General features: G+C 36.7%; 1 protein-coding gene across 1 annotated transcript; it reads right to left on the bottom strand.

Moving 5' to 3' along the window:
- Positions 1-52: 52 nt before the first annotated feature.
- On the bottom strand, positions 53-27,578 carry phka2 (phosphorylase kinase, alpha 2 (liver)). Its single transcript, XM_058791857.1, has 31 exons — positions 27,185-27,578; positions 26,292-26,450; positions 20,403-20,450; positions 20,059-20,227; positions 19,101-19,183; positions 18,943-19,023; positions 18,768-18,866; positions 18,388-18,534; positions 17,597-17,650; positions 17,382-17,504; positions 17,154-17,249; positions 16,777-16,884; positions 16,480-16,558; positions 15,384-15,518; positions 15,127-15,236; positions 14,888-15,032; positions 14,727-14,805; positions 14,490-14,623; positions 12,711-12,881; positions 11,813-11,913; positions 11,580-11,713; positions 11,302-11,458; positions 9,787-9,866; positions 9,590-9,668; positions 9,378-9,507; positions 9,186-9,287; positions 7,988-8,106; positions 7,443-7,496; positions 6,744-6,971; positions 883-1,083; positions 53-588 (listed from the first exon to the last, which is right to left on the bottom strand). Exons 1-31 carry the CDS (start codon positions 27,260-27,262, stop codon positions 415-417), a joined length of 3,657 nt encoding a protein of 1,218 aa, XP_058647840.1. The 5' UTR covers positions 27,263-27,578; the 3' UTR covers positions 53-414.
- Between the last annotated feature and the right edge of the window lie 411 nt (positions 27,579-27,989).

Raw genomic sequence — 27,989 nt, 5'->3', positions numbered from 1 at the left:
AGTCTCGAAGCTTACAGTAATATAACAGTGTTTTGTTTAACTAGAGACATGATACAGATCAAACTATAAGTGCCCTATAAACAAACAATTGAAGCACCGATTTAAATAAAATAAACATTTTTATGAACATTAAATTATAAATTATTTAAACGAGTTAGCCAACCCAAAAAGATAATTAAAATCACGTAAAGTGTTTCTGTTGAAATTAAATATATATTATTATATTACATTAGTTAATTGCATTTTACAGCTCTTAAATTAGAATTGTATACTTAAAACACAGAATGGCACAGTGGTCCATTTCCTGCAGTCTGTTAGCTTCACAACATATCCTGTGGTGTTTTTTAGTGGCTTCCCTGTTGATGCTTGTCCTTTGCTACTGAACTGAGGTCAACTTTCTGGGAACTGCAGTTGTTACTGCATTAGACAGCTGCTGCTTGGCAGGAAGTCTTGAACGTATGTGACCACAGCCTTGGAAAGATAAGTCATAGTACCATAGCTGCCGCTAGGAGCACTGTCAAAAAAGAAGTTACAGATTCCTGTGGCAGGATCTTTCTCCAAGAAATACTCATTGGCTCCGCTGGATCTCTGAAATAAAAACACATGAGATGCAATGACCAGATGTGCAAAATTGGAATCTACACAAAACAGGCACACTTTGATGAAGTTGAGATAGTTTTGATATGTTTAAATGTTTTTTTCATCAGTACATAATTCCCGTAATTCTATTTGTGTTAGTTCATAGTTTCGTTGGCATTACCATTATGCTAAAATGTGAAAAATTGTAATAATCAAGAACAAGCAGGTGTGTACATACAGTACATCTGAACATACCAATTGAGCATCATATGATTATATATAACAGCATATGCATGATGATACCTGATCCTGTTGAAAGAGATCGTTGGCCATGTGAACAATGCGGTCGATGTGAATAATTCCCCCAATACTGGGAATCTCCATGTCAGCTACAAGGGTCAACACCATTATGGCCTCCACCAGCAGCTGTCTGTACTCAGGCTGTGGGACATGATTCAGTACAGACTCCACGTGCACTGCAAACTTGATCTCTCCTTCTGTCATCTACAATAATACACAAAGACAACAGCTCATGTTGTTGTTCCAAACCCGTAAGACCTTCATTCATCTTCGGAACACAAATTAGATATTTTTGATGAAATCAAACTTTCTGACCCTGCATAGACAGCAACACAACTACCACATTCAAGGCCCAGAAAGGTAGTAAGGAGATCATTAAAATAGTCCATTTGACACCAGTGGTTCAATCGTAATGTTATGAAGCTAAGAGAATACTTTCTGTGGGCAAAGAAAACAAAAATAACTATTCAACAATTCTCTTCCGTGTCAGAATTCGAGACACGTTCATGACAGTACCATGACGCATGCATGTGCATTCCTATCTTTGCAAACAAGGCGCAGCACATCCGGGTTCTACATCAGAATGCCAGATCCTACGTCAGCAGCATCACATGTGTCGTGGTACTATCATGAACGCACATCGAAATCTGACACGGAAGAGAAGAAATAGTTGAATAAAGTTGTTATTTTTGCTCACAAAATGTATTCTCGTAGCTTTGCAAAATTAAGGTTAAGGAATAACTGATGTCACATGGACCATTTTAAACCTTTAAGGTTTAATGTAATACAGTATGGTATAGTACTGTATATATGCACAGTTCAAAAGTTTGGAGTAGGTTACATTTTTCTTAAAGGGGTCATCAGATGCCCATTTTCCACAAGTTGATATGATTCTTTAGGGTCTTAATGAAAAGTCTGTAACTTCTCAATGGTAGTGTAAAAAAACACCTTTTTTAGCCTATCAAAAACAGCTCTTTTCAGAGCAAGCCGTTGTAAGCCGTAGATTTAGTAGATTTAAAAAAAAACACTGGGTGGATTTCTATCATTATAGGATGGTTGTTTACACACACTGCCAACACACATTTCAGTTCAAACAACTTGTAAAAGTGCATGTAGCATCCGCTGACCCCTTTAAAATAAATTCTGAAAGATGCTCACCAAGGCTGCAATTATTTGATCAAAATATAGTAAAAAAAATACAGTAATATTGTGAAAAATTTATAAAATTTCAGGTAACTGATTTCTATTTGAATATATTTTGAAGTGTATTTTATTCCTGTGATGGCAAAGCTAAATTTTCAGCAGCCATTTCTCCAGTCTTCAGTGTCACATGATCCTTCAGAAATTATTCTCTTAAGAAATATTTAAATATTTAATGTTGAAACCAGCTGTGCTGCTTAATATTTTTATTGAAACTGATACATTTTTTTAAGATTCACAGATGAATGGAAGGTTAAAAAAAATAGCAAATATATGAAATAGTTTTGTTTTTTTTTTTTTTGGTAACAATGTGAAATAACTTACTGTGACTTTTGATCAATTTAATGCATCCTTGCTGACCCCAAATATTTTAACTGTAGTATACATAGTTAAGGGGTTGAATTGAATGTTATACAGTCTACTATGTGTGACCTTGGACAACAAAACCAGTCGTAAGTTGCACGGGTATATTTGTAGCAATAGCCAACAATACATTGTATAGGTCAAAATTATGCCAAAAATCATTAGGATATTAAGTAAAAATTATGTTCCATTAAGATATTTTGTAAATTCCCTACCTTAAATATATCAAAACTTAATTTTTGATTAGTATTATGCATTGCTAAGAACTTCATTTGGACAACATTAAAGGCGATTTTCTCAATATTTAGATTTTTGCATCCTCAGATTCCAGATTTTCAAATAGTTGTATCTCAAATATTGTCCGATCATAACACACTATTTATTCAGTTTTCAGATGATGTATAAATCTCAATTTAAAAAAATTATTTATTAACCCTTATGACTGGTTTTGTGGTCCAGGGTCACATATATAGTATAAGTGTACACACACACACACCCCTGACATATATATCAGGGGCATTTCCTCCAAGGAGACAAGGGAGGCAGTGTCTCCTGTGTCTCCTCAAAAAACTGGTTGAGAAAATATATTACAAAAGTGAAACAATGCAAATATTACTAAATTAATTATTTAAATTTATATTAATTAATTATTAAAAAAACATTTTGGCCGGTAAATTTTATCACGTCACCGGCCATTGGCAGGTGTTGAAAAAAGTTAGTTTTAGGCCCTGTATATATACATATATATATATATATATATATATACAGTGAGGAAAATAAGTATTTGAACACCCTGCTATTTTGCAAGTTCTCCCACTTAGAAATCATGGAGGGGTCTGAAATTGTCATCGTAGGTGCATGTCCACTGTGAGAGACATAATCTAAAAACAAAAATCCAGAAATCACAATGTATGATTTTTTAACTATTTATTTGTATGATACAGCTGCAAATAAGTATTTGAACACCTGAGAAAATCAATGTTAATATTTGGTACAGTAGCCTTTGTTTGGAATTACAGAGGTCAAATGTTTCCTGTAGTTTTCACCAGGTTTGCACACACTGCAGGAGGGATTTTGGCCCACTCCTCCACACAGATCTTCTCTAGATCAGTCAGGTTTCTGGCCTGTCGCTGAGAAACACGGAGTTTGAGCTCCCTCAAAGATTCTCTATTGGGTTTAGGTCTGGAGACTGGCTAGGCCACGCCAGAACCTTGATATGCTTCTTACAGAGCCACTCCTTGGTTATCCTGGCTGTGTGCTTGGTCATTGTCATGTTGGAAGACCCAGCCTCGACCCATCTTCAATGCTCTAACTGAGGGAAGGAGGTTGTTCCCCAAAATCTCGCAATACATGGCCCCGGTCATCCTCTCCTTAATACAGTGCAGTCGCCCTGTCCCATGTGCAGAAAAACACCCCCAAAGCATGATGCTACCACCCCCATGCTTCACAGTAGGGATGGTGTTCTTGGGATGGTACTCATCATTCTTCTTCCTCCAAACACGTTTAGTGGAATTATGACCAAAAAGTTCTATTTTGGTCTCATCTGACCACATGACTTTCTCCCATGACTCCTCTGGATCATCCAAATGGTCATTGGCAAACTTAAGTCAGGCCTGGTTTAAGCAGGGGAACCTTCCGTGCCATGCATGATTTCAAACCATGACGTCTTAGTGTATTACCAACAGTAACCTTGGAAGCGGTGGTCCCAGCTCTTTTCAGGTCATTGACCAGCTCCTCCCGTGTAGTTCTGGGCTGATTTCTCACCTTTCTTAGGATCATTGAGACCCCACGAGGTGAGATCTTGCATGGAGCCCCAGTCCGAGGAGATTGACAGTCATGTTTAGCTTCTTCCATTTTCTAATGATTGCTCCAACAGTGGACCTTTTTTCACCAAGCTGCTTGGCAATTTCCCCGTAGCCCTTTCCAGCCTTGTGGAGGTGTACAATTTTGTCTCTAGTGTCTTTGGACAGCTCTTTGGTCTTGGCCATGTTAGTAGTTGGATTCTTACTGATTGTATGGGGTGGACAGGTGTCTTTATGCAGCTAACGACCTCAAACAGGTGCATCTAATTTAGGATAATAAATGGAGTGGAGGTGGACATTTTAAAGGCAGACTAACAGGTCTTTGAGGGTCAGAATTCTAGCTGATAGACAGGTGTTCAAATACTTATTTGCAGCTGTATCATACAAATAAATAGTTAAAAAATCATACATTGTGATTTCTGGATTTTTTTTTTTAGATTATGTCTCTCACAGTGGACATGCACCTACGATGACAATTTCAGACCCCTCCATGATTTCTAAGTGGGAGAACTTGCAAAATAGCAGGGTGTTCAAATACTTATTTTCCTCACTGTATATATATATATATATATATATGTGTGTATATACAAGTGGTGTCAAAATTACTGTGTTAACGCAGGCGATTAATTTTTTCAGTTTAAAGCGTTAAAATTAACGCAATTAACGCGGGGCGGGGCTAGGTTTGGCCACCCCACTCACAACTGCTAAAGAATCTTCCTGTCCTGCCAGCCGTTATACTCTTCAAGTGCACGCACAAATGTGATCCTGGACCACAAAACCAGTCTTAAGTCGCTGGGGTTATATACAAATATACATTGCTACAAATATACATTGTATGGATCAAAATTATCAATTTTTCTTTTATGCCAAAAATCATTAGGATATTAAGTAAAGATCATGTTCCATGAAGATATTTTGTAAATTTCTTACCGTAAATGTATCAAAACTTAATTTTTGATTAGTAATATGCATTTCTAAGAACTTCATTTGGACAACTTTAAAGGCGTTTTTCTCAATATTTTGATTTTTTTCACCCTCAGATTCCAGATTTTCAAATAGTTGTATCTCAGCCAAATATTGTCCGATCCTAACAAACCTTGCATCAACGGAAAGCTTATTTATTCGTATAAATCTCAATTTTGAAAAATGTACACTTAAGACTGGTTTTGTCATCCAGGGTCACAAATGTGCTCTAGGCTATATTAAACCGCTGTATCATATTCAAACCCAAATGAAACTATGAGTATGCAATGTTGTAGTTATGTCGTCGGTTAAATCATGAAGTTACAAAAGAAGGTGATTAAAGCTGCCTTAAAACTGTGCATGCAAGTATTTATTTTTTATGACGAGTACCATTCAAAGCAGTGTCAGTTCCGCATTAAGTTCAGCAGCGGCAGTTTTTAAAGTAGCAGCCAAAATAACCTAATAACCAGCTGCTGTGATGTCTGTTAATCAAATATCAAAATTAAAAGTAGGAAATCAATAACTTCTGTAGCTTTACTTTATCTTTATTAAATTTAGAATTTAGTGTTTGATAACTTTATTAAATTAGGCTATATTTTCTTCCTGAAGGGCTCAGGTAGTTATATGACATTTATTATAATGGGTTTATGTGAAGATTGTTTTAAGTTCACTTAAATTAGAAGTTATTTTTTAAAGTCTAATAAATGTTAAATTGATAGCTCTCAATTATACTGCATGTTGAATGGCTATAGTCAATGGTTAAACATTAGGAAAAAAATTCATAGAGACATCAGTTTGTATCAGTGATACTTGCCTTCAGTCATAAAAAAGATTGCATTAAACAAATATTAGAAATATACTTTCTAATGTTGTTTCTACATTAATTCAAAGATTGAATGTGAAATTATTGCAATATAAAAAGTATAATTAAAAACTTTAATGTTAGGTGGGATTAATCGCGATTAATTTCAGAAAAATGTGCGATTAATTAGTTGTTGTTTTAACCGATATATATATATATATATATATATATAATTGCCTCCTCATTTTAAAACACCACCGCACGCCACTGACATATATACAGCATATATATATATATATATATATATATATATATATATATATATATATATATATATATATAGTAGTGCTGTCAAACGATTAATCGCCTACAAAATAAAAGTTTTTGTTTTCCTAATATGTGTGTACTGTGTATATTTATTATGTATATATAAATACACACACATACAGTATATATTTTGAAAATATTTACATGTCTATATTTATATTCATATAATTTAGATTATATACAAATATATTAAATATATAAATTAATATATTTAAAAAATATATATATACACATGGATGTTGTGTGTGTATTTATATACTGTATACATAATATACACAGCACACACACATTTTTTGTAAACAAAAACTTTTATTTTGGATGTGATTAATGATTAATCGCGATTAATCGTTTGACAGCACTAATATACAGACCATGGAATATATATATATATACAAAGGTGGATGCACCTCACGGGTCGTGGAGGAAGGCAAGACATATCCGGCAATGGAGAGGCCATGACATTTCTGGAGAATCTTCCAGACTTTCTGGTAGAAGCCCATGGGAACCCTGTTTATGGCCCCGTCCAGTCTGCGTCTCCTCAGCCACTGGCCCTGGCGCTCCTCCCACTGCAGGTGTGAGTCTCCTGTACCGGTCGGAGACAGAATCCCGCTGGGAGTGGAGGGGCTGCTGCATCGCTACAGACACGCACACATTTGCATCGTCAGTATATCATAAAGATATGAGGAAAAATTTGACTAGTGGGTCTAGTGTCACTAATCAGCACATATAACACACTTAAAAGCATGCTTCAGGTTTAGCAAGCAGAAACTATGACAAACATAGCTAAGATGTTACAATGTCAGCCCATGCTAAGAGAGTGAAATGACCACAACAAGACAAGACTGACTTGACACACGTTAGAAATGTTAATTGGCTGTTATGGCTGGAAGTTTGTCCCATTTCAAATCAGTCATCTAATCTGAGGCACTGAAAAATTTCATTAGATTAAATTTATATTTATTGAGCCAATGAACTGAATTCACCCCTCCAAGTTAAAATTATTTTTAATCTTCTGAACTGACTTGTGTAAAAAAAAAAGGATTTGACAGTGGAGAGCAGGTGTTAGTGGAGAGGGTTTTGGTACAGTAGGCTTTTCTGCAAGTTACCGTGGAACGAGGGGATGTGAAATTACTGCTGATGGAATGACTGCTGGTAAATATCTATGAGAATAAAAGCAGAGCATACAAACATTTAAAATGGACATAAAAATGGAAAGTATTTCTGAAGAACATCAATCATACAGAGAGACATTCACATGACAAACTATCACCTTCACAGTCAAAAAGATGCTTCATATGACTAAAAAAAGATGTGTATGGTATGGGCAAACTGAATATTATTTAGAATTGTCATGCTAATACTGGCTTCATGGTCTCGACAAATGCGCTGGGACCTCTAGACAGAATGGGCTCTGCACAAAAAAAAGCTATTCTACAGTATTAGCACAGCATGCCAATATTACAAACTCAACCCACACTCATGGGTCTGGAGTCATCGAGCTGAAAACAAAATAACATAAAAGCCATTTAAGGTACAGTAGTGAGGAAATCTATTTATAACATCTTAAACTGCAGTGTAAATATATCACAGTTTACAAAACATAAAAACAGTTGATAAATAATTTACAGACATTTCTCCTCTTTCACTCCACCTGTTTGATTTCAGTCTTGAGTTTTCTGATGCCCGTGCGCTCTGTCTTGGTGGCCCCTGTGTGTCCAAGCTCATGGATGGAGATGGCAGGACTGGTGGCAGAAGACTGAATCGGACGCACTTTCACACAATACAGAGCGATTATTGAAGAACAGACCACACAAGAGTAGCCACATCATACCTCTTTTTTAAATGAACTGTACAGAAATCTTTAAATAATATTATGTAGCTGTTCAGCTAGGATGCATTAATTCGATCAAAGGGAGAGTAAGTACATTTGTTACAAAAGATTTCCATTTCAAATAAATACTGTTCTTTTTTTGAACTTTCTATTCATTAACAATTCCTGAAAAAAAAGCATGTTTCACAAATATGCTTTTAATTCGCCTGTGCCATCACAGGAATATATGAAAGCCCATTTCTGCCACTGAATTTAAAAAAAAAAGGTTTTATTTTACAATTCTGGCTTTTTTTCTCGCAATTGCGAGTTTACATCTGTAATTCTATCTTTTTTTTTATTATTAATTGCGAGATACAAACTCGAAATTGCGAGAAAATAGTCAGAATGGCTTTTATCTCACAATTCTGACATTATTTCTCACAATTGCACTTTATATTCCACTATTCTCACTTTATAACTCACAACTCAAGCAATTCTGAGAAAAAAAAAAAAAGTTTGTTCATCTTTTGTTTGTAATTCGAATTGCGAGTGTATTTTTTTTCTCATTGTGAGAAATAAACTCGCAATTCTGATTTTTTTTCTGGCTATTCAAGGGGGAAAAAGACTGATATGTTCCTAGAATTGCGAGTTTAAATCTCACAATTCTGACTTAACTCACAATTCGTAATTCTGAGAAAAAGTCAGAATTTTGAGAAAAAAATTCACAATGACCTTTTTAAATTTTTTATTCAGTGGCGGAAATGGGCTTCTATAAGAATAAATTACATTTTAAAATATAATAAAAAAAACATCCACAATACGGTATTACTGTTTTAATGTATTTTGATCAAATAAATGCAGACTTGGTGAGACAAGAGACTTCTTTCTAAAACATAAAAAAAATCTAAACTTTTGAACAGTCATGTACATATACTACAGAAAATGACTCAAAAATAAAACTATAAAAATTACACCTAAAAACCCAAAGAAATACTCACTGGAGTAAAGAGTGCAAAAACTAAGGTTGATTGATACTCACTGCTTCTCTCTACACCAAACTCCTTCCCGCTCAGGATGTGATGTAAGAGATTCTTCATTTCAAAAGGACTGAGGCTCATCAGGCTCTCTGATGCCTCCTCACCTGTAGATGTCACATGGACAGATTTATTGCACATAATGCAAGCAAATATAAAGATATACATTGTAGAACCAAAACTCTGATTGGCTGTACCTGAGCAGTGTAGACTGCGAGCAAGTTCTGTAGCCATCACTTGCATGATGAGTCCGATGCGCAGACGTAGCATGTCTCCAAACAGAGACGGCTGAGAGCGCACATACATGGCCAGATACACCATGATCTCCTGAATTCAGACGTTTAATAGATAAATTTAATGGAAAAGTAGAAGATAGCAACTTAACTTGAAGGCTTACAATTAGAACTACCTGTGTGAGGACAGCAATGCTAATGTCTTGTCCACTGGCCTCATAAATCAAGCAAATCAGTTCTTCAGGAGGAAGAGGACTAAAAATAAGAGAATCGGTTAAGTAAAAAGAGAACATTAAAATGATCACTTTATAAAAAATGATGATTTAAAAAATAAATAATCTAAAATGACTATCAGAAACTAAAAGACACTCACACTGTGATGACCTTCTCTCTGGGTTCGGGAGGAAGACCCACTGTCAGCTGTTTATGATGGGAGATCAGATCTGTGCAAGCCTGAATGCATACAAAAAAAAATTATTAGGGGCAAAATTGTTGCCACTGAGGGTTAAACTGATATAAATTATTTTTACTATTATAATCTCTATAAATCTAATAATGTATATTTTATGACAATTTTCTTGTAAAAAAAGTTGTTTCCAAGACACTTAAATTACTATAAAAAGATTTCAGTTAAAAAAAAAAAAAACAACATTCTATTGTTAAATATATATATATATATATATTTTTTTTTTTTACTTTCGATTAATCAAAGAATCCTTAAAAAAAAAAAAAAAAAAAGTATAAAGGTTTCCACAAAAATATTAAGTAGCCCAACTGTTGTAACATTAATAGTAATAAGAAACGTTTCTTGAGCAGCAAATCAGCATATTAGAATGATTTCTGAAGGATCATGTGACACTGAAGACTGGTAGCCTGGTAATACCATACTCTGCTACTTCGCTTTGCTTCGTAGACAGAGTCTGGAAGGACAAGCGGGCGCTTGTCTGAAGTTTAAAATCATTGGTGTGCCCGTAAGCCAATCACATAACGGTTGGTTATGACGTATGTTATTCACCGGCTCAGCCGCCTCGAACTTCTGCTGTAAACACAGGTATGCGGCGAAAACAAAACCATCGAGCGAAATACCGGAGTGAAGATGGCTGTGAACGACTTTTGCAGATTATGTGAAGTAAATCTACGCATCCACAATTATCGCCTTGCCGGACTTTGGCCTCCCCAGTTTCTCGCTGACGATCGGTAACAGTTGATAAATTAAACTTTTCCCAAAACCTGTCGGGAGTAGGGCCACAACATCACCTCCATTCAAAATGTGAACCAAACACTCTTCTTGTTCGGTCTTCAGTTGGCAAATGCCGGGAATATTCTCCACAACAGAGCGAATAGCATCCCGTGTCTCCATGTCCGCTGTCGCTTTAGATTTCCCTCACTTAAACTATCTCAAATTCGGCGCTTAGCGTCTACGTCACGGCTCTCAGCCCGCCCTCTGTTCGTTGATTGGCCGGCTGCTGCGGAGCCGGAGATAATCTGGGAGATGGTTTGCTATATCAGACTATATCAGTACAGAAACGAACTGAAATTGAGCGGAAGTACGAAGTCTGACGTAGTCAGGCTAGAAGACTGGAGTAATGATGCTGAAAATTTACAGGAATAAATGACACTTTAAAATATATTAAAATAGAAAACAGTTATTTTCATTTGTACTAATATTTCACAATATTGCTGTTTTTACTGTATTTTTGATCAAATAAATGTAACCTTGGTAAGTATAAGAGACTCCACACTTTTGAATTATAATATAACAAACATTTAAAGTTTTAAAATTTCAAAATGATCAATATGTAAGTTTATTTATTTAAAAAAAATCAACCAAGAAACATAAAAGTGTCTGTTGTTTATGAAACAAGCACTGATAGATATGGGGTCTCACCTCAGCAAGGACTTCCACCCTCTTTTTCAGGATTCCTGAAATGTAGCGGATGAGGCCCCATTCCTTACACGCTCCTGCCCGAACATACAGCTCCTCCAGCAGGGAGCGAACAGTTGCCTCTCCATGTCCTGACAGATTTACTATCCAATCTGGACCCCTAAAACACACAAACACCAGGAGGAGAATGATTTAATGACTGATTTTAGACTTTAATTAAAAAAGGCTTTTAAAATAAATTATAATGGAAATGCACGGTCAATTTTTTCAAACGTTCTCACTTCATAGCATAGAGGACATAGAGGATATCTGCCTGGTCCTGAAGGGTTGGACAATGCTTTAGCTGATTGACCAGATAGGCAAAGTCTGTGTTCCCATGAGAATCACGTGGCAAGTGCAGGTCAACACTATTGGCCTAGTGTGTGTTTGAAGACAAAAACAGAGATAAATCAAAACTATTGGCCATTTATTTCATTTTTTTTTTTTCACTTTATGCTGGAGTGTGTCGACTTGCCTTGGTGTGATGAGAAACATTGTGCTGAGGAACATCCAGCAGGTTCAGAGACTTCCTGTGTTTGCTCATGATGGGGACAACAGGCAAATACATGGAAGGCTCTGAAAAACATAATATAATGATATGACTAGCTGTGCTCTAAGAGAAAGCATTAAATCCACTTAAAGGGATAGTTCACCCAAAAATGACAATTTTATGTTTATCTGCTTACCGCCAGGGCACCCAAGATGTAGGTGACTTTGTTTCTTCAGTGGAACACAAATGAAGATTTTTAACTCAAACCGCAGTTGCAGTCTGTCAGTCATATAATGTCAGTCAATGGTTTGAGAGAATGCTTTGAGAGAAAAAAAAAACATACACAGACAAAACCAAATTAAACCCTGCGGCTCGTGATGATTCATTGAGGCCTTAAGACACGAAACGATCGGTCTGTGCAAGAATCTGAACAGTATTTATATAATTTTTTACCTCTGATACACGCAATGTCCAGCTGTCCTGAGCGCGTTCACAACAGCCGGCGCGTGACACGTCAACGTGCTCTGGCACATAGATATATATACGTATATCCTTGCGTATCGTGGCCCATAGAAACAGTCGCTAATGAGGCATATGAGACCTCAATGTATCGTCACGAGCCGCAGGGTTTAATTTGGTTTTGTCTGTGTATGGTTTTTATTTTGACTTTATTTCAAAGCTTTTGAACGTTTGGAACCCACTGACTGACATTATATGACTGACAGACAGCAACGGTTTGGGTTAAAAATCGTTGTTTCTGTTCTACCGAAGAAACAAATTCACCTACATCTTGGATGCCCTGGGGGTAAGCAGATAAACATCAATTTTTCATTTTTGGGTGGACTATCCCTTTTACTATTAACGATCAATCTTGAGGGCTTACTGGGCATGTTGTGGCCCTGAACCTGGGCCATGAAAGAGAGGATGTCCCTGGTGGTGTGTTCAGCACTGAAAACGTGGTGCTGCCCCCTCTGGATGGGAGGCAGATGACATTTTGTAGTAGTGCTGTGCAATAGATCTGTGAGATACTGATCAAACATGTTTCCTGAACCTCCTGTGAGAAAACAAACCACCACTTATTATTTTAGTTTATGAGTATTGTACATTTGTGCATATGTTGCTTTTTGGATGCTGGTGTCCCCAGTAGACTTATTAAACTAGCTTAACCAACAAGATCAGGAATAGAGATGCGCAGATAGTTAAATTCTGGATGATAATGATTAGTAAAATTCAACACTGTTTTGAAATAATCACAATAATGTACATCACAATAATGTACAGTATTAAAAATGGATATTCACTTTGAGATTTGCTAAACATTACATGTCGCAGTGCTATTAAACTAAACATGTTTTTAAAGATTAAGTGACTGTAGGCGATTTAAATGTAAAAAACTAATCTTTAAATGAGTAGATAACTAATATAGTGTTTTTTTTAGAATTATTGATATACTATTATAGTATTTATTCATATTTTGAATTAGCTTTTATTTTTAGTTTTAACTCTAAAAATCATTTTTATTTTTAATTTTAACTCTAGAAATGTCATGTTTTTTGTCATTTTTATAAGTTTTGTGTGTTTTATTTATATTTATATTTATTTTATTTTTATTTTATTTCAGTTTTAGATTCAGTAATTTCAGTACTTCAAATTCAACTTATTTTATTTCAGTTGCCAATGGCAAATTTTGATTCACATTTTTTAAGTTTAAGTGTTTCAGCTAATATTTATATTTTATTTCAGATTTATTTAAATTTTAAAGGTGGGGTAAGCGATTTCTGGTAGCCAATGTTGATATTTGAAATCACCAAAACAAACACACCCCTTGATAGCTCCGCCCCATACATACGTACGCAACCCAGGCAACAATTAGTTCTGTGAAACAAAGCAAAACCAACGTTACACCGTGTCTACACCGGTCGCGAGTGGCACGACAAAATACGCTATAAACTCATTATAATCAGTGATGCTGTCTACACTGGATGCTGCGCGGCACGACAAATCTCCGACAGAAAACTGCTGCCGCATTCTATTTATGATGTGCTGACACAAATTTCAAATGATTTTCAATGGTCGCTTTATCACGTCCAGTGTAGACACGGTGTTACTCACCTATCGAGAAGAAACAAAGCAACCTCGGCGTCCGATCACAGGCCTTCCGCTCCTCGAGTTCTCTCCAGCACTGGAAAGCTGATCCGATATTTACACGGGTCCTACTTCTTGCCTTATCGTTCCGCAGACGTTTTCCTCTTTTGTTTTTTATCCGCCATCTCTATCTTTCTGTTGCTCGGCTCAGCTAATGTCCGTCCTGTGCACTGAACGCTCTTTCCTCCACATCATGAGTAGACACGCCCCTTACTGCTGATTGGCTACAAGCTTGTTTTGGTACTCGGCCCCGACTCAGTTTTCTATAGCGTTTATGAAAAATTACATACCCCACCTTTAATAGTTCAGTTAACAATAACAACACTGCTGATATGGTACCCTAAGAAAGACCATTCTGGTCCATCAGCTTGACCAACAATAACCAGCATAAATCAACCTTGAACCATCAACACTTAATCTGGTCTGAAAACCCTGGTTTTCAGAAGAGTATGTATGCATATATTTTTGGGGGGAGAGATTCTTTCCAAAGCAGCTATATGCAAGTAAGTATGGATACCTGAAGGCCCAAAACTCTCTTCCTCTTCTTCTTCCTCTTCTTCTAGCAGATTTTCTTCAGAGTCAGCATCCAAGAAGCTGAGCTGGGTGTGGAAGGAGGTTGTGAGGAATGAAGAGAGGTTTGCCATCTGCACCCTAAACAGCAAAGGGATTTGCGATGTCAAATAAACCATATTTGTGCCTCAAAGATCATACTATATATAGCTCTTTTTATTGTTATTGTCACAATTTCTCTGACCTTGCACCTGCAAAGTAGCCATCTTGAAGCTTCCGGAGCGTGGAGAGGATACAGGGGTCAATACTGTCACCATCCTCAACTGGCCCAATAATAGAAACAAAGAAACTGTTAATATTAATTTGTGCATATTGCAATATCTTCCATCGAACGAGAGGTTTTACCCAGCATGCTCTGTGTGATAGGGAATGTGAGGGTAGGTCTTCCAGTCATCCGCCAGCAGGACGAGAGATAAGCAAGCTCTGTTCGCAACATCTCCACAATCATCTGGTTATCCAGAGCCAGGTAGAAGTGATGCTGGTCAATGAACTATGGGAAAAACACATTGTTATAATGTTTTTTTAGACTTTACAATATATACTTCTACCATAAAAGACTTCCATGTGAGATAATTTTTATTTACCTGTGGGGTGAATGTGTAAGTACCATTTCTGATCTCATAAAACTTTGAAGTTCCCAAGACACCGATGTGCCTGTATGGTCGCCCACTCAGATTCAGTTTTTTACAGTTCCCTGTGTAATTGAAAACAAATGGTTTTAATTCATTTTTTTGTCTCCCAGAACCTTCAAGGCCTTCTTCTAAATGCAGTTTTACAGATGTAGCCTTTGTTTACACTGTCTGGCTCTGTCCTGTTAGTCATGGTGGATCTGAACACTTACCTAGTTTCACGTAAATGTGGCTCAGGATGCGAGCTGGCATGACCCGGATGGGCGAAACGTCAGAGATGGTCTGAATCTCAATCCCTTGGTCCCTCAGCAGCTGCTGGATCTGCACTGACTCAGCCACTACACTCACTAAACAAAACAAATAGAGCTGCTGGCAAAAGGTCATTCTTCTCTGTTTAGCAAATTATAGTATCAAGATCGAATTCAAAATTGAGCTTCAAGTAATGAATTGAATCTGCTCCTTAAATGGACTTCAGCCCAACACAACCAGCTGATTCATTCCTACTATGTGGTAGATTTTCATATCGCCTAATATCAAATATTAAATAGATATTAAACCCACACCTTTTATAGATGGAAATCATACTATATAATTTTCATATATAGTTTATGCTATACACTGTTAACATAAAATTTGAAGTATATAATCAAGTTGTTTATTTCTTTAACCAAAATCTTTCAAAAGATGTTTTTTTGTAGTATTGTGTTCATTGGAATTCAAACCTACATTTTTATTCCATTTTATATAAAAAAAAAAAAACAATTTTGGTGAGAAAACCACAGGCTAAACCTAAGTATTATTAGAAATGAATTCAATACATTTTTATGAGGTTTTTTGGTTTTATTTTTCTTGTCTCACTCAAACACACTGACCATTGCTCACATTGTTAGGTATTATAGAAATTTGATGATAATGATAATATAATTAATGATAATGATAAATGATAATATCATAATTTCAAAAGTTATCATGTTTAACATGAGCCAATTGTCACTCCCTTTAAGATCAACTTTTGCCCTTTATCTTTTTGTTTCCCTAATATCTCTCACCACTTTATATCTTGTTAATTTTGTTGTAAAACTATTGTGCAAGTTATACTGTAACTGAAAAAAGCATAAGTGCCTGAGTTTGACCAAACATATTTCTCAAAAAAATCTGGCACATCCTTTTCCCATAAAAATGACAGAAATTCAAAAGGTGATAACACAATTTAAGATATGGTACACATAAGTCTGTCTGAATAGGTACTGTCTAACTGCCTATATTTCTCATAAAAATGCAAAAATTAAAGCAATAATATTCACAAACCTTGCACAACAACATCAGGCTTGAATTCTTTAGAAAATCGCCTGTTCAGAGGATCAATCTCTCCAGGGGCCAGAAACCCCTAATTAAAATCAATCATTTGTCAAATATCAGAAAAAATGAGCAGAATAGATAAACACAAAGGATTGCCTAAGAAACACTGGGACTACTCTGTTTTGACATTTCACATGTGCACTTAACCAACAAAGATACCAAAGATAGCGCTTCGACACCTGACACCATATCTGATTATATACAGTATAACATGTTTAATATGGAAGTGGATCCAGGCTTTAGTACCTCTGCCAGCAGACAGCCCAGGATATACAGAGACTGGCCCCACATGTGTGGGAGCTGGCCAGCGGCCACACGCTCCACGGAGCGAGGGTTCCTGTACTCCTCTTCAACCTGAACAACAAACAAACACACAGATGAGCAACAGATCAAATCATTTTAGCCAGGATTGTTTGTGTCACAGTTACTGTGCAGAGTCCAAAACACTCGTTCAACTTGAATTAATCTTCAGAACTGGCATCATTTAGTACACATTGAGTATTTGAGGTGATAAATGTGCATGCTGATTCAGAATGATAAATGATCATTTGTTGCAGATGAAAATTAGACATTGATGAACTGTACATGGTATTGATCAGAGTAACAAAACGGTTTAAACTCACTTTGTCAGCAGGAACAGCATAGAGTTCAGGCACCAAACGAATCCCGTGTTTGCCTCTGATCAAAACTCCGTCAAGAGCCTCTTTGTATTCCTGCACCTGAGGAATGACACAGCCATCAGTCATTAATACATACTGCCTCCATGAGGCCATGAGTGGGAGTTATTTCTTATTCTTACTGCCGCTCCTTTCAGAATACAAGTGAGTATTTCTACAATGACCTGTTTGTACCTGCTCATGGTCTTCATTGAAGATGCCATCAAGTATAAGGTAAGTCCAAAACACTGGCCACTCACATTCAATGTTCTCAAAGAGCTTCAGCTCAGCAGGATCATAGTGAAGGCGAGTGGGGTCCTATCACAACCATAAAAACATAGAATGCAGTCACACTATGAGAGAATTAGCCATAAAATACTTATTTTGTGTAAAATCGAGTGTCTGGTTACCTCTTTTGGGGTCCTATATCCATCTCTGATAAATCGACAACAGCCGTAACGTCCCTAAAATGATTGAAATATGCTTAAGATTGTTACAAAATTAGCATCCGCAGTTGAAAAGTATGTAGCCTCTAAAGAGACATAATGATAAAATAATGAAAAAAACTGAGATGAGAGGGAAATTAAAGTTTCCCTCTTTGTGTTCACTCACAAAACTTGTGCATGCTCTCATAAAAACTTTTGCATTCTCTTGCAAAACTTTTGAGTTCTCCACAAAAATATTTGCGCCCTCTTGTAAAACTATTGCATGCGCCAGAGAAACTTTGTATTCACATACAAAAGCACTGAAATGTTTTTTTCCTCCCACCTAATATTATTTCCTAATATTATAATATTATTACATTTTGCGAGCTAACACAAAACCATTGAAATATAATTCTTCTTCCCATCTCTTTTTTTTTTTTTACCATCAACAGAGTGCCATGGTTGCAATGGTGCAAAAATTGTAAAGTTGGTTGCTTGACCACTTTATTTTCCCCCCACCAAAGATAATCAACCAAAAAGTAAGGGGAATTTAAAAATAATTATTATTATTTTTTTTCTTACACATTCTCACGCCCATAAAAATAAAATAAAATTTAAGTCCAAACCTGAAATTTTCTGCATGTAGATACTTCAATCCTTCCTATAAACTGACCCTAAAATTGGAACCCTGAGCAACCTTGGATAAAAATAGTCAAGCAACCTCCACTAGACCACTTGAGATGAACAGCACAGCCTTTTCCTCAATGGCCCAATACCTGCAGCTTGGTGATGATTTCACTCTTGGTGATGTTGACCAGATCTGCGTCCTCCACTGCAAACGCAGGAAAAGAGATGACAGAGAGCAGTCCGGCATCTATCTCTTTAGAGGTGGAAGCTCGAGGAAGCATGGAGCACAAGATAGACTAGAAACACAATGAGAAACGAGATGTTTGACTCTTGGATAACTTTTATTGATTGGGAAAAAAACATCATTTTAAATGTGAATAACTTACTTAAATACTAAAGAATAAACCTGAGCTGCATCTCCCAAAACCTTTGTAAGCATAAGTAGATCATACAATATGTGGCAATGATGCTTTTGAGAAATGGAGCCCTGATCTGTAAAATAATAACCACATTCAAATCATTAATTTACCTGACAATGTTCTACTTCATCTGGGAGAACATGAATCACTGATTTTGGGCCTCCATGAGCTCCAAACAAGTCAAGCTCATCAATGGCCTCCAAAGCTGCCTAAAACGTGAACAGCAAACAAAACTCAACTTCTGAATGAGCAGAGAGACTAAACGAGACCAGATGACTCTCCTACCTTAGCCATTCCGACAGAGCTGCCGTTCAGTTCAGGAATTCCTTGATTGGTTTTGTCTCCTCTCTCCCACATCCCATAATCCTGCAGGGGAGCGTGAACTGTAATGCCAGTTCAGTAACTCTATTATCTAAGAACTTGATAAACCAATGAGAACTCACAGCCACTTTGTACGCTGCCTCGATGTAGAACACCATGTTCTGGATAAACGCCACCTCGTCCAAGTTAGATATGATACACAGACCTGCAATGCAATTTCAATGATAATGAAAACGGTTGCTAAAAATAGGAAACCCCACAGCGCAACCAATGGAGGCTAAATTTAAAACCCCATGAAAGTTTGTGAGCATGTTTGTTTGCTTTGAGGCAAATCCATCCACAATCTGTGGACTATTTTCACATATTCTGCTCTAGTTTTTGGGAGAAATCTATAGAATTCTGTGGAATGGAATTTCTAAACTGTGCTAACTATACTACGTGAGTAATGTGGAGAACTTTGTGAATGATAGATATTTCAATTTAGCAGAAATCTGCATTGTTTTCTGAAGAGTTCTGTAAGGACAGATTCTGTGAAGACCTGGCAATAAGTACAAGTAAAAAAGTTACACAATTTGTTTTTACCACATATACAAGTTTAAAATGTTCAGTCATTTTCAGGAAAATTGACTATTTTGATTACTAAACAGATGTTTGTCCAAACAAATGTGCTCTAGAATGAGAAATCCCCTAAAACCACCTGCATCCGACAAGCAATAGCAAGCAGCTTATCATTTGATATCATAAATCATAAAACCCACCTGAGATTTAATATGAAAAATAATCAGAAAAGAAAACTGTGCTGGTCAAGAAATTTCAAGGGGTCTTTAAAAGGATAGTTAACCCAAAAATGAAAATCATTTATTCACCTTTATGTCATTCCAAAACTGTATGACTTTCCTCTGCAGAATATAAATCATATATGTTTTTAAGAATGTAGGAAACCAAGCATTTTTAGTTGACCATTGACTTTCATCAAAAAAAAACAACAAAAAAAAAACATTTTTTTTTTTTTTTTAAATTTCATTTTTGTGTGAACTATCCCTTTATGGATGAATCCACTCTATAGATAGTTTGTCTCACCTGAGGCGGTCATCTGAGCCAATGTGAGCAGGTACAGAGATGTGGCATCAACCTGCAGGTGCCCCCACTGATCATCTCCAACCACTGTGGCACAGGTAGGTGTGTGATATTTGGCATGCAGGCAGTCCTTTGTGCTCTGTGTGTGTTTGAACTTCTCTACCTTTGCCACCTGCAGTAATATATGCACATGCTTAGTCTGGCCAGAAAGGTGTGTGTTCACATGTCTGCAGACATGAGCTCAACAATGAATGAACCGATGAATAAATGAATAAATAAAAACCATATAGCTCAACAGATGGGTTTAGAATAGCAAATGAGCAAGACCATAGAGTTAAATGCCGTACCTGTCTCATCATACACTGCAGCAGCCCCTGCATTAGTTTAACCACACTCTGAAAAAAAAAAATGCTGTTAAAGGGAAAGTTCACCCAAAAATGAAAATTCTGTCATTAATTACTAACCCTAACTAACATGTTGTTCCTAACCCATAAGACCTTCGTTCATCTTAGGAACACAAATTAAGATGTTTTTGATTAAATACAAGAGCTTTCTGATCCTCCATAGACAGCAACACAACTGAAATATTCCTAGGTCCAGAAAGGTAGCAAGAACATCGGTAAAATAGCCCATGTGATATCAGTGGTTCAACCTTAATTTTATCAAGCTTAATTTTATGAATGGCAGCGTGATCAGGAGAAGAATTGTTGAATAAAGTCATTATTTTTGTTTTCTTTGCAAACAAAAAGTATTCTCGTAGCTTCGTAAAAGTTGGTTGAACCCCTGATGTCACATGGACTATTTTACCGATGTTCTTCTTCGTTCTGAGCCTGGGCTATTCAGTTGTGTTGCTGTCTGAGCGTCAGAAAGCTCTCGGATTAATCAAAAATATCTTAATTTGTGTTTGAAGATGAGCGAAGGTCTGGTGGGCGACATGGCGGTGATTAATTGCAAATTTTCATTTTGGGTGAACTATCCCTTTAATAGTACAAGTATTGATTTCTGGAAATAAACAAACAGCACAATATTCTGGATAAATGTATACTTACAATTGCCAGACAACTATATTTATACAATATACACTATACAAAGAGATTTTTTTGAAATAAAAACTTTTATTCAGCAAGATTATTAAACTGATCAGAATGTACAGTAAGCCTTTTATACATTTTATAATATTTTTATTATTTTTAACTTTCCTCGAACAGGGCATGTGACGCTGAAGACTGGTGAAAATTCAGCTTTGCCATCACAGGAATAAATTAAATTTTAAAATATATTCAAATACAAAACAGTTATTTTAAACTGTAGTAAAATTTAATATTACTGCTAATATTACTGAGAATTAGAGACTGAAAAATCTTACATACATATGTACATAAACAAACATATATATATACATATATATACACATATACATATACACATATATATACACATATACATATACACATACATATATATATACATATACATATACATATACATATACATATACATATACATATACATATATACACATATATATATATATATATATACATACATATATATATACATATATATATATATATATATATATATATATATATATATATATATATATATATATATATATATATATATATATATATATATATATATATATATATATATATATAGTGGGTACGAAAAGTATTCAGACCCCTTAAATTTTTCACTCTTTGTTATATTGCAGCCATTTGCTAAAATCATTTAAGTTCATTTTTTTTCCTCATTAATGTACACACAGCACCCCATATTGACAGAAAAACACAGAATTGTTGACATTTTTGCAGATTTATTAAAAAAGAAAAACTGAAATATCACATGGTCTTAAGTATTCAGACCCTTTGCTCAGTATTTAGTAGAAGCACCCTTTTGATCTAATACAGCCATGAGTCTTTTTGGGAAAGATGCAACAAGTTTTTCACACCTGGATTTGGGGATCCTCTGCCATTCCTCCTTGCAGATCCTCTCCAGTTCTGTCAGGTTGGATGGTAAACGTCGGTGGACAGCCATTTTTAGGTCTCTCCAGAGATGCTCAATTGGGTTTAAGTCAGGGCTCTGTCTGGGCCATTCAAGAACAGTCACGGAGTTGTTGTGAAGCCTCTCCTTCGTTATTTTAGCTGTGTGCTTAGGGTCATTGTCTTGTTGGAAGGTAAACCTTCGGCCCAGTCTGAGGTCCTGAGCACTCTGGAGAAGGTTTTCGTCCAGGATATCCCTGTACTTGGCCGCATTCATCTTTCCCTCGATTGCAACCAGTCGTCCTGTCCCTGCAGCTGAAAAACACCCCCACAGCATGATGCTGCCACCACCATGCTTCACTGTTGGGACTGTATTGGACAGGTGATGAGCAGTGCCTGGTTTTCTCCACATATACCGCTTAGAATTAAGGCCAAAAAGTTCTATCTTGGTCTCATCAGACCAGAGAATCCTCTGCATTGCCACAGTTCTGTCTCTGAGCTCTTCAGGCAGTTCCTTTGACCTCATGATTCTCATTTGCTCTGACATGCACTGTGAGCTGTAAGGTCTTATATAGACAGGTGTGTGGCTTTCCTAATCAAGTCCAATCAGTATAATCAAACACAGCTGGACTCAAATGAAGGTGTAGAACCATCTCAAGGATGATCAGAAGAAATGGACAGCACCTGAGTTAAATATATGAGTGTCACAGCAAAGGGTCTGAATACTTAGGACCATGTGATATTTCAGTTTTTCTTTTTTAATAAATCTGCAAAAATGTCAACAATTCTGTGTTTTTCTGTCAATATGGGGTGCTGTGTGTACATTAATGAGAGAAAAAAATGAACATAAATGATTTTAGCAAATGGCTGCAATATAACAAAGAGTGAAAAATTTAAGGGGGTCTGAATACTGTCTAAAAAAGTATTGGAACAGTTAAGACAAAATTGCTCTGTTGGCTGTGGAGTCAAGAAATTTGCAAATATGATGAAAAGATGAATATGAGACAAAACTACAGAATGTCACATTTTATTATTAGACGTTTCAACACATACAGTGGGGCAAAAAAGTATTTAGTCAGCCACCAATTGTGCAAGTTCTCCCACTTAAAAAGATGAGAGAGGCCTGTAATTTTCATCATAGGTACACCTCAACTATGAGAGACAAAATGAGAAAAAAAATCAAGATAATCACATTATAGGATTTTTAAAGAATTAATTGGTAAATTCCTCGGTAAAATAAGTATTTGGTCACCTACAAACAAGCAAGATTTCTGGCTCTCACAGACCTGTAACTTCTTCTTTAAGAGGCTCCTCTGTCCTCCACTCGTTACCTGTATTAATGGCATCTGTTTGAACTCGTTATCAGTATAAAAGACACCTGTCCACAACCTCAAACAGTCCAACTCCAAACTCCACCATGGCCAAGACCAAAGAGCTGTCAAAAGACACCAGAAACAAAATTGTAGACCTGCACCAGGCTGGGAAGACTGAATCTGCAATAGGTAAGCAGCTTGGTGTGAAGAAATCAACTGTGGGAGCAATTATTAGAAAATGGAAGACATACAAGACCACTGATAATCTCCCTGGATCTGGGGCTCCATGCAAGATCTCACCCCGTGGGGTCAAAATGATCACAAGACCTGTGAGCAAAAATCCCAGAACCACACGAGGGGACCTAGTGAATGACCTGCAGAGAGCTGGGACCAAAGTAACAAAGGCTACCATCAGTAACACACTGCGCCGCCAGGGACTCAAATCCTGCAGTGCCAGACGTGTCCCCCTGCTTAAGCCAGTACATGTCCGGGCCCGTCTGAAGTTTGCTAGAGAGCATTTGGATGATCCAGAAGAGGATTGGGAGAATGTCATATGGTCAGATGAAACCAAAATAGAACTTTTTGGTAAAAACTTAACTTGTCGTGTTTGGAGGAGAAAGAATGCTGAGTTGCATCCAAAGAACACCATACCTACTGTGAAGCATGGGGGTGGAAACATCATGCTTTGGGGCTGTTGCAAAGGGACCAGGACAACTGATCCGTGTAAACGAAAGAATGAATGGGGTCATGTATCGTGAGATTTTGAGTGAAAACCTCCTTCCATCAGCAAGGGCATTGAAGATGAAACGTGGCTGGGTCTTTCAGCATGACAATGATCCCAAACACACCGCCCGAACAGCGAAGGAGTGGCCAAGAAGCATTTCAAGGTCCTGGAGTGGCCCAGCCAGTCTCCAGATCTCAACCCCATCGAAAATCTTTGGAGTCCGTGTTGCCCAGCGACAGCCCCAAAACATTACTGCTCTAGAGGAGTTCTGCATGGAGGAATGGGCCAAAATACCAGCAACAGTGTGTGAAAACGTTTGACCTCTGTCATTACCAACAAAGGGTATATAACAAAGTATTGAGATGAAATTTTGTTATTGACCAAATACTTATTTTCCACCATAATTTGCAAATAAATTCTTTAAAAATCCTACAATGTGATTTTCTGGATTTTTTTTTTCTCATTTTGTCTCTCATAGTTGAGGTATACCTATGATGAAAATTACAGGCCTCTCTCATCTTTTTAAGTGGGAGAACTTGCACAATTGGTGGCTGACTAAATACTTTTTTGCCCCACTGTATATGTTTTACCAAATAAAAAGGACAGCACTTTTAGAGTTCATCCCACTCATTGATGTGAGCATAAGTATCGAGACAGTTGAACATAAGGCAGATATAAAAGATTAAAAGCTATTATTTAGATGCAGATCCCTTGCGTACAATCACAGCAGTGAGTCTGTGACCCAGAGACATCACCAGACTCTTGGTCTCATCCTTTGAAATGCTTTTCCCAGCCTTTAATGCAGCCAATTCCAATTGTTGCTTGTTTTGGGGAGTTTCTGCCTTTACTCTCCTCTTCTTCTGGTGAAATTCATGTTCAATCGGATTTAAATCTGGAGACTGACTTGGGCAATCTAAGACTTTCCATTTCTTTGCCCTTATAAATTCCTTGACTGAACTGGCAGGTGTTTTGGGTCATTGTCCTGATGCAATATGAAGCACTTCCCAATGAATCTGGTGGCATTTTCTTGAATATTGGTAGGCAAGATGGTTTTGTACCCTTCCTAATTCATTCTGTTACTGTCATCATACAGTAATTCATCAGTAAAGGTGAGAGGGCCTGTTCCAGAGGCAGCCATGCATGCCCTTGCCATGACACCACCTCCACCATGCTTTACAGATGAGGCTGTATGCTTGGGATCATTGCAGTTCCCTTTTTTTCTCCACATTTTTGCTTTCCCATCAATTAGATAAAGTTTAATCTTTGTCTCATCGGTCCATAAACACAGTTCCAAAACTCTTCTGGCTCACCTTTGTGCTTTTCTGCAAACTCTAATCTTGCCTTTCTATTTTTGGAGCTGGTCAGAGGTTTGTATCTTGCTGTGTAGCATCTGTAATTCTGTGTCAAAGTCTCCTGAGGACAGTAGATTGTCAGAGCATCACCCCAGCTTTCTGGAAGTTGTTGGTGATTTTACAGACACTTCTTTTAGGATTCATTTTCACAGCTTTTATGATTTGTCTGTCATCAACTACTGTTGTTTTCTCAGCCGATCAGGTCGTTGTTGGTTGCTGGTGGTTTCCAAACTCTTGATTTCTCCATGCCCTTTGTTTTTGCTATAGCTCTAACTGACTTCCTCTTTTCTTTTAGCATCCAAATTGCTTGCTTTTCTCTCAAAGTCAGCTCCCTCATCTTCATCCTGGTTTGTGTGTGTCATCATCGAATGCAAGATTCAGAATGCAGAAGTAATGGATATAACTGATACGACACATTCCCTGCTTTTAATATCTGAAAAATTAATGCAACAGGACACAGCTGATCAGTTAGAAAGACCTGTGAGGCAACTGTTCCAATACTTATGCTCACATCAAATGAAACTCTAAAAGTGCTGATCTTCTTAGCTGGTAAAACATCTATGTGTTGAATCACCCAATAATAAAATGTGACATTCTGTAGTTTTGTCTCATATTCATCTTTTAATCATATTTGTCAATGTCTTGACTCCACAGCCAACAGAGCAATTTTGTCTTAACTGTTCCAATACTTTTGGAGGCACTGTATATATATATATATATATATATATATATATATATATATATTTCAGTCTTCTGTTATGTGTAGTTGAAGCAATCATCCAACAACCTGTTACAGTACTCAACGACAATGTGCTACTGAACAATGCCACATCAAGTGGTCATGTTTTGAAGTTCCAGTCACCTGTTCAAGCTCGTAGGCTTTAGCTTTGTCCTCATCACGGTCTGCATTCTTGCGGTAAGCCATGCCGAGCCCCCACACTGCCAAGATGCTGTAAACATTATCTCTGACCCAGGCATCCTTCTGCTGCTCACTAGCTGGCAGTAGACCTGTCACTGGATTCTATATGGAGAGGTCAAACCCATCTTAATTCAAATATACATCATTTAATTAAATACAAGCTTCTGATTCTGATCTGATTATATGCTAACTCTCATAACACTTACATATTTCATACGTTTTAAACACTAGTAACGTGCTGAAAAAAAGTTACTTCATACAATCAAATAATAAAAAAATCAAACAGTTATATTGATCACTTATTATTACTAATACAGTTTCTTGTGTTATGCATAAAGCATCAGCTCTGCTTTCAAAAGGAATTTACATGCTGCAGATAATACAAATATTTTCCTCACTCATGGGTTATTTAAAGGTGACCTTTGTTCAAGCCTTATTTATTTTTAGATTTCTCCTGGCAGAATGGCCCCAATGGTGCAGAAGAATCTCAACCACAATAAACTTTTTTACCATTATAATTTAATAATTCATTACGAACAATATAGATTGTATAGATCAGAGATTTGCAGAACACATTAGAATTAGAATAGATCAGAATACAGAATTATTAGAATAGATTAGGATATATTAATGTACCGATTAGAACAATGGAGTAAAATAGAATAATATGGAATTATATAGTACATCCAGACAGAATAATGCATAGAGCTAAATAGAACAGAATAGGCAATATAATAGAGCAGAACAGAAAAGAATGGAGTAGAAGAGAATAGCATGATATATGTAACACAATAGAATAGAATAGAATAGAATTCTCGATCATGTTTTGAACAAACCTGGTGGCATAATATTGTTTCTTGGACAAGTCTGGCAAATCCATCCAACCTCACTCCTGAATTACTGCGGCTCCTCATGCTGTCATCTATTTATGGACTTGACATAGAATTTAAGAAGATATGAAAGAGAAAACCTTACGCTTCCTGATCGATTAGAAGAGAGGATGCAATCAGATCTTTACTGTAGCCTATCAGTTATTCATGACGACTAGCCAAGTCATGTCCGTCCGCAATGTTGTCCATTCATTTACTACATAATAAAAACGATTGAAATAAACAGGCCCACCACACAAACAGGCTATTCAAAGACAATATACTCCCTTCTACCATTTTAAGGATCTGTAAAGCTCTGTATTTTAATTAAGCATTGTACATCCCGAATGAATTCCGATGTTGACACTTACCGCAGACGAGAGCCCGCCCACATGATGACGTAAGGCTGTTTGAGTGACAGGAAAACCCGGAAGTTCAGTAATCTTTCGCCAGCATCCAGGGACTGACAGAAGATTTATAGTTATTTTAAAACAAGCATTCACTTTCTTAAGAGCTGTTGTTTTTTGTTTTCTAATCATTCACGCCTATTCATCGTGCTAAGCGCCACTAAAACGTTAATTAAACCGTCTTGTTTTGGGGTTTAAAAGGGAAAAGTCCGTGTAGGTTATCTGTTTGTCATTGGGGTCCGCCTACGGTATGCGCTCTCGACCAAACGCGATTTGTTTTCATGTAGAAGCTCGTCTTTTGATTGGTTCACGATGAGTGCTAAATTTGGAGTACATGAGGGGAATTGACACTGAAAGCCAAAAGT

The sequence above is a fragment of the Onychostoma macrolepis genome, chromosome 11, assembly GCF_012432095.1.
Source record: "Onychostoma macrolepis isolate SWU-2019 chromosome 11, ASM1243209v1, whole genome shotgun sequence".
NCBI classification, from domain to species: domain Eukaryota; kingdom Metazoa; phylum Chordata; class Actinopteri; order Cypriniformes; family Cyprinidae; genus Onychostoma; species Onychostoma macrolepis.
Note: the sequence above shows the minus strand (reverse complement) of the source record. Positions and strands in the feature narration are given on the sequence as shown.